Here is an 8,440-nt window from a genome sequence, read left to right as displayed (position 1 = left end):
TACAAAACTGCCTACCCAAATCATTTCCAAAACCTCAGCACAGATCACCATCTCCCAGCTCGAGTACTTCTTTTGACCTTGGCTACATCAAATTTAAGAGATAGCACATTGATGGAGTATTGTGTATCAGAATGGAACATTTGTGAGAGACACTGGAAGACAAAAAGGAGAAAGAGAAAAGAAGAAACAAAAAATGAGAAAGGTTAAAAGCAAACCTCACACAAAGAAAGAGGTAAAACCATAATTACAATAGAGTATACAGGAAGCACAGAAAGTTGGGGGTGGAATGTGGTAGTGCAACAAGAGAGAGATAGAGAGAGGGAAGGAAATGAAATTGGAAAAGGAACATATAATTATTCAGTGGAAATAAAGCAGGTTTATGGTATATACATAATTTGTTTATGATTTTAGTTTCTCATCAGTGATTTCATCTGTGTGCCAAAAAAGAGTCATTATTGCACTTACACCATTATTGTAAGAATCATAGCAAGGCCTTCGAAACAGATAGTGCAATCACCATTCATTTCATTATACTTTAACATTATAATAACATCAATCATATGGTGTGACATTTTAAATAACATTTATTATTCACATTTTTGGACATTTTTCTCAGCTTTCAAAGAATTCTGGAATCCAATTCAAATTATTTTTACATAATAACATTATAATTTTGTGGAGGTTGGCAAAAAAAATCTGCCTCTCATATAAACTTCAAAATGTCATGAGCTGTATGTTTGTGTGAATGCTTACCTCAGATGTTTGAAATTCATCTGTGCAAAATCTCATGAAGATATTGGCCTGTCTGGAGCAAAGTTTTGGTTATTATGATGGGCAGGGGGAGAGATAATTTTAATACGTGTATTAAATTTTTGTATAATAATGCTGCTCAGCTGCATTTTTATCAAAGCATTGACTATTTTTAAACATTTGGAAAATTCTAAACATTTAGCACAGTACATTTTTTAATCGTAAGGTTCAAGAAGGTTTGTGGATTTTTACATCCATTGTACTGAGTGACTGAAGTAAATTTATCAATTAGAAAAGTTGAACAAAGTGAATAGGCAACTTTACATCCATCACAATAAATCATCCTCCACGTCACATCCTAAAGCTTCAATGTCATGTGTGATATTTGAAATCATTCTTTCAAAACCATCTGATTCTGAAGGCACAGACCAGCTGTCATAACTTCTGACTGCAGATGCTGATGTATTACTCATGCTCCGTTTAATTCTTCCAAAACTGTCTGTCAGTATTCCTCTTCCATCATTAATTCCAATGGTTTCTAAAAAGCCCTCAAAGTAGCTGGCATCTTGATCAGGTATGAAGGCCCGCATACCTACATTAAGATTGAGACACTTGTTAATTAGCCTAAAGTTTCTCTTGCAAGAACTGCAGAAATTACAAATGTATCAAAAAGCTAATTTCACCTCCCTTGGAAGTAACTACTCTGAAAGTTAGTGGGTTGGAAGCATCAACAGGAACTCAATGAAGAGAATTCAGCAGATACTGGTGAAAAAGATGCCTTGATTCGATAAACACTGAATTTGCTTCTCCTAAATGGCCATTTCAGTATTTAGTACATTTTATAAATAAAATTACTTGGTAGAATATTAATATATCTTTTGAGTGGGAACATATTCCATCAACAAGCAATACAAAACCTGACCTCTATGCACTTGGTCAGACCAAATCTCCACCATTGCAATAAATATAGAAAATGCTGGAAAGACTCAACAGGTTGGGCAACATCTGTGGAAAGAGAAACAGAGTTAACACGTCATGTTTGAGATCCATCATCAGAACTGGGAAAGAGAGAAAACAAATTAATTTTAAGTTGTAAAGAAGATGGATACAACAAAGGGAGTATCTCTGACAGGTTGAGACCAAATTGTGACATTAGAGGCAGATTATGCTTTACTGTCCGCACCATTATTTCTACTTTTGGTCACTGATTTACAAACTAATTGTTCAAATGATGGAGGTGTGCAGGTAATATTCTTAGGCAGTCCTTCAGAGTTGATGACCTACTTCCCCTCCAGTTTTCTGGGTTCTGAGGAGGCTAATGAGGTAATGTGGGAACTGCCTACTCTTCCACAAATGGGCAGGCAGGTAGCTGGTTTGTGAGGTGGTCTGCTCCTTCTGCTGTTTATACACGGCCTCAAGGTTCTCAGTACCATCCTGAATGATTCTTTGTCACATTGCGTGTTCAGAGGTCAGAGTTTCCCCAAAGGTCAGGGTTGTAATTCTTCAAGGAAGCTTTGAGCACATCCTTGAGTCTTTTCCTCTATTTTCCTGGTAACCTCTTGCCATGACAGAGCTTTGAATAGAGTGACTGTTTTGGAAGTCTGACGTTGGTCATGTGCATGAAATGGCTTGCCCAATGTAGATGACTGAGTGTACCAAGGGCCTTGATACAGGGAAGGTTGGCCTGGGAGAGGACAATGACATTAATTTGCTTATCCTTCTAGTAAATTTGGAGAATTTCATGGAGATAGCATTGGAAGTATATTTTCCAATATTTTCTGCTGTAAGTAGTCCAGGTCTCAGAAACATATCAGAAAACAGGGATCGCTGTTGCCCAGTATATCACAGGTTTTGTGCTAACACTGAGGTCTTGATCTTCAAATACCCTTTTCCTCGATTGACCAAAAGCTGTGTTGGCACACTTAAAGTGAAGATGAATTTCATCATCAATGTCTGCCTTCGCTAAGAGATGATTCCTGAGGCTCAGATAATATTGCATTCTGAATGGCAGGGGAAATGTAGAGCTTCACAGGTGACCTTTGAGAAGAAATGACTGAGAGATGACCAACGAAGAGTAACCAACAAAGTAATAGGTTTCTGAGCAAGGTTACAGCAGTAGAAATGCAAAGTAACTTAAGCATTTGCTAAATACCTAGGTGGGAGAGGAGGAAGATTAGACTACGAGGTACTTCTGAAGAATCAATTGTTTTTTTTTGTCACCAGGTTCTATTAATAAATGAAGTACAATACTAGCAAACATAATTAGGGTTGTATTCTTGGGAAATAGACACACAACTATCATTAAAAATTAGATCATGGTTTCTGGACAGGAGATGTAAAGCTTAAAATGCTGCTGAAATACAATATTTCAAACAGATTTTATGCTCTGTACAAACACTAGGAGAGCTGATATCTCTCCTGTATTAAATGTCCTTTGCTGAATTTTGGTAATATGATATGAACCTTATTGTCCTGGTTGTTTTTCTTTTGTCATTAATACCATTGTTTTGCTTGAACAAGTTCCCTGCCCTCATGCTAATAAATAACACTTCGGCAATCTTTGCTATATTGTTATCATGGTTAAAGTAAAGACCACATTCCACAACCACATTTGTTTGGTTTTCCAATGTTCTCTTGTATATAATAAACATACAGATCAACAAACCTCTTCTCCCCCTCCAGAGAACTAGAAGAAAAATGTAAAGCAAGACTATTATGATCTGCCCACCATAAAGTTGGCAAGTTGATTTTTTTGCAGTGTGATCCAAATGTTAAAGACTATTAAGCCAACAAACCAGCAGCATTTCAGTTTAGAACTCAGGGACCCAAAACAGAGATAAGAGAGGAAGGAGGCTGAGGAGTGACCTTGTAGAGATTTATAAAATCATGAGAGGCATAAGTAAAGTGGATGGTCACAATATTTTCCCAAGGGTAGGGGAGTCTAAAACTTGAGGGCATAGATTTAAGGTGTGAGGGGAAAGATTTAAAGGGGACCTGAGAGCAATTTTTTTTCCCACATAGAGAATGGTGGATATATTGGAAGAGGAAGTAGTAGATGTGGGTACAATTACAATGTTTAAAAGACATTTGGACAGGCTCTTGGATAGGAGATATGTAGACGAATATGGGCCAACTGCAGGCAAATGGGACTAGCTCAGGCAGGCACCTTGGTCAGCATGGACGAGTTGGGCTGAAGGGCCTGTTTCCAAGCTGTATGACTCTATGACTATGAATAATCTTATCAACCCAGCATAAGCAAATATTGTTGCTTCCCCAACTCTTTGAAATATACCAGAATGATGCTCATTTGTCTCTGCAGAGAAATGAACTGGTCTTTAAATCTGAAAGTTAATGAAGGAATATTTTTCTAAGACTGCACCAGTAGTGAAGAGCTTCACCCACTGGGAGTGTATATTGGAAAACTGCAGGCAGTGAGCTTACTGTTAAATTGAATGCAATTTGCACCGTCATTGTAATTCTGAAGTCAAGTCACTGTTCTGCTTGTGCTGATTAATTAATCATCTTCCCACTGACTATGTAGAAGGAGTACAATATTATGAGTTGTAAATCAAATGTGATCTACAAGGATTACATTGGTATGTTCCAAATTCCAGTATCTGCAGTCTTGTGTCTCCGTCTTGGTTTAACCAATGCTGTGCTTTATTCTTTCAGGAGACCAAACTGTATGTGAACAGTTTGCGTTTGAATAATTCAGTTGGTTTATGCAGGACAGGACAAAAGACAATAAAGGCAAACGGTATAAAATTTTCAGATACAAAGCCAAATGTATTTTTTTGTTCTGATAATTCTATGCAACTCTTCTAAATATCTTCTGCCAGAAGAGAACTGTCTCAACAGCCTACGCAGTTGAAGAGTGATTTAATCAGTTATGACTTACATGGAAAAGTTTTTACCTAAAAGGAGGAACTTTCTTTTTTCTCCATAAAGTTGAAGAAGTTCCGCACAATAATCTTCAACTGAAGCACCTGTTCGATATTCACGGAGCAGCAAAGCAAACTGCTGAATTTCTTGAGGTGTCAACTTTGTTCTCAGCTTATAACCAATGAAAGAAAACACAATTAACTCTGTGAAAAACCATATGACTCATCCTGTTGTTCTGGATAATATTTACTGGTATTTGTGGATATAATATTAACAACTTCTATTGTCTAAGCACCTTCAGTATAATAAAACATCCTAAAGTATTTCATGAGAATGCTAGCAAAGAAAAGTTGTTGCTGAGCCATATACAAGATTCAAAAACAGGTGATGAAAAGCATCGTCAAAGAGTGAGGTTTTAGGAGGTTCTTTAAGGAGGAAACACAGGTAGAGATACCCTTGAAAGTTCATTAACAATATATGTCTGGAATGCAAAACCTTTCTACTCCTGTTGATGTCTGGAATTTTTTTTAAAACATTGATATATTAATTCAGTGATAGTGTCTAAGCAGTGATAGTAGACAAAAGATCTCTGCATTTTAAAGTACAATTCTTTATTTGGACTGCATTTGGTGTTTTTGCTAGTCAAAAATATCCCTTGATAAATGGAGCAGCCTGCACTGTGACACGGATCAATATGTTTATTTTGTCAAAGAAGCATGGAAGGTCAGGAAAGAGGAAATAAAAGATTTTTGAAACTTGTTTAAACATATGAAGAGATAAGCTGTGAATTTCATTCATTTGTTGATTTAGATCTTTGTCCTTGTGCTGGGAACAACACAATTATTTTCATTCATTTTCTCCTCCACTGAATTATGAATGTTGTTATTCCCACTGCTGAGTCTGGTAGAAATTGTGCAGCTGAAACAAATATTCTGCCTTATATCAAAATTGTGCCCAGAAGGAACTTTTCCTGCCAGTGAATTCTGTCAATGGTGTTGCCGAGGGCAGGTTTTATTGGGAGGGTAAGGGTTCCAGCTCTTCATTGTGATGTAAACGCCTGCTCTTATTGAACATTTAATAAAAAGAACTTGGAAGAGTTACTACTTGGAGCTAATCCAAGACTTACTTAAGTAAAAGATACACAGCTATATTCTGCAATGTTGGTCGGAGATGCAGTACTCTAACTGCATTTCATAGTCACCAGGACATGCCAACAGTCTTTTTGGTAGATGAAGTATTTTTTTTACAACTGCTACATTAGAATCCTTTTTGTCATGCTCTACTGACAGTGGTGTACATTTACTTCATAGTTCATTCAGGATAAGTAGACCATCAGTTACAGAAGAGGCATTTGAGGTTTCAGAAGCTCATGTGCGTCTAACGAATGGTGTTACACTTGTACCTTATTTTATAATAAAAGAATAAAGGTAGTAAATATCTGTATCCTAACCTATAAGAAACTGTCTTGCATCACAATCCCTTTCCTGCCGTAGAATCTTGATACAAGAGAAGGCTTTAATTACAACAACCAGATTATTCTGGTTATTGATGTGGATAGCAAACTCCAAAGAGGGAGACAAGAGGTTGGAACCAGCTTGAGTATGTGGAAAGGGGGAGAAGACAGCAAATTTCAACAATGGAAAAGAGCATGAATAGCAAAGAAAAGATAGGAAAATATAAATGCAGTGAACTGTCTCTTCTGTCCTAAAGGTGTTGCCTCCATTCTGTGCACAGTTGTACACATTACTCATTCCCCATTACAATGTGCATTACACATCCCTCATTGCTTCAGTCACTGGCCACTATTCACATGTGTTCCTGATATAATATGTGCAAGCAGGCTTTTCATTTGTACAGGGCATGAAATCTTTGCCACATCCAGTTGTTATATGATATCCATACACAGATATTTTTAGCTGGGATTGGGAATGAGAACCCTGATCATCTTTTCCTCTGTCATTCAGGGATATCTGAGCCCCCCAGCACAGCCAGTCTACATAATGATGTTTCCTCCACATGGACAAAGTGCCCTGGCATATGCAGAAAACCTATCACTAAAACAGCCTGAGTAGTGAAATAATGGAGTGGATAGGGCAGGCAAAACAGACATTTCTCACTTTTGCATTCTTAATTTTCATGTTTCCCATTTACCTGTATGCATAGATCTTGCAATTTAAAAAAAAACTTATTACACAATCAGTTTTATGAAAGGATGGAAACTTAATGCAGCATTAATAGATGTACAGAGGGATTGGACATCCATGGTGAAGATGAGCTGTTAGGAAGCAGGAAACTAGAAACCATCAAAATGGGGGAGGACTTCAGCTCCTGGACACCTCCTCATAACTCTCAATGGGCCGTCACCGAATATCAGTGACCAATCTAATTTTTCAAGAGATCTTCCCTCCACAGCCTCCAGTACATCCTGCTTCTACTTCCTGCACAGTCTGCTTCTACCTCCTCCCCAAGATCCTCAAGCAGGATTCAAGCAGATCATCTTCAGCCTCCCCTCGCCACCCAATACTTATGCCTTACTATTTAGACTCTATTCTTTCTCCCCTTGTCTAGTCCCTTCCCACTTACATCCAATGCCCTCCACTACATTAATGGTTTACAGTTTACAGTTTTCTTGTCCCAACAAACCCAACTTCACTGTGGACATTTATAATCCCCCTACATCACACACCTCCTCCTACCCTCCATTCCATCTCCAATGTATCAGCTGTGATAACGAGATTATTCACAAAAGTATCTTCAAGATGTTTTCCTATTTCCTTAACCACGTCTTTCCCTCCAATATAGTTGATAGGGCTCTCACCTCCAGCTTTTCCATTTCCTGCACTTCTGCTCCTGCCCCTCTCCTCCCAGCAAGGATAGGGTGCTCCCTGACCTCAGCTTCTGCCTTACCACCCTACACATTCAATGGACCATCCTCCATAATTTCCACTACCTTCAACGGACTCCACAATCAGAAACACTGTTTTATCCTTTCAGCATTCCAAAGAGACCTTTCCCTCAGTGAGTCTCTGGTCCTTCTTCCATCTCTGCCAGCCACTGTCCTTCTCTCAGCACTTTCCCAAACAACTGCAGGGAATGGAACACCTTTTTGTTTAACCTCTTCCCTCTTCACCTTCCTGGGACCCAAACAGTCCTTCCATGTGAAGCAGCAATTTACTTGTAACTTTTCCAATTCAGTGCATTGCATTCATTGCTCAGAACATGGTTGTAATTATAGGACTGCAGCCTATACCAGACATTACCTCTGTTCACTTCACCCCTACCCCTATCTGCAGCTTAAACACACACTTGTTTTCTCACTTTTTCATTTCTGACAAAGGGTCCTTGACCTAAAGCATCAAGTGTGTTTCTTTCCCTACAGATGCTGCTTGACCTGTTGAGTGGTTCAAGTATTTTCTGCACTTGGTACTGGTGACCAAAAGTAAATTTCTCCCCCATGAACTTTAAAGAAGAAAAATACAATCAGCTGGCATAGAGTTGCTTAGAACATGTAATTCAATTTCCAGGTTGCCTCAAAGGATAAGTATGTAAAGTATGTAAGACTGGACATAAAGGCAGGAAGTTCCTGTCTCTAACTGGTTGATATTGCCCATTGATATCTGATCTCAGCAACCTGCAATAGAAAAGGGAAAAACAGCCCAGATTTATGATCATGATCACGGTTCAGCAGTTACCTTGTGCATACTGTGCAGGCAAGGAAGTTTAAGAAAGCTGGGTTAGATTCAACTGTGATGATGCCAGCTGCCAACACCTAAAGTTAGGCATGAAGATTGACAGGTTAACCAAGGTT

General features: G+C 38.4%; 1 protein-coding gene across 2 annotated transcripts in view; it reads right to left on the bottom strand.

The window, feature by feature from the left end:
* Positions 1–676: 676 nt before the first annotated feature.
* The window catches only part of ccm2l (CCM2 like scaffold protein), a 32,915-nt gene continuing 25,151 nt past the window's right edge, over positions 677–8,440 (bottom strand). For both annotated transcript variants that reach the window (XM_052031382.1, XM_052031383.1), the window contains 2 exons: positions 4,665–4,803; positions 677–1,342 (listed from right to left, as the gene is read on the bottom strand). In XM_052031382.1, coding sequence (XP_051887342.1) covers positions 1,080–1,342; positions 4,665–4,803 — 402 coding nt within the window. In that variant the 3' untranslated portion in view covers positions 677–1,079. The remainder of the gene's footprint in view (positions 1,343–4,664; positions 4,804–8,440) is intronic.

The sequence above is a fragment of the Pristis pectinata genome, chromosome 16 (assembly GCF_009764475.1).
Source record: "Pristis pectinata isolate sPriPec2 chromosome 16, sPriPec2.1.pri, whole genome shotgun sequence".
Lineage (NCBI taxonomy): Eukaryota > Metazoa > Chordata > Chondrichthyes > Rhinopristiformes > Pristidae > Pristis > Pristis pectinata.
This window is presented reverse-complemented; position numbering and strand designations above follow the sequence as displayed.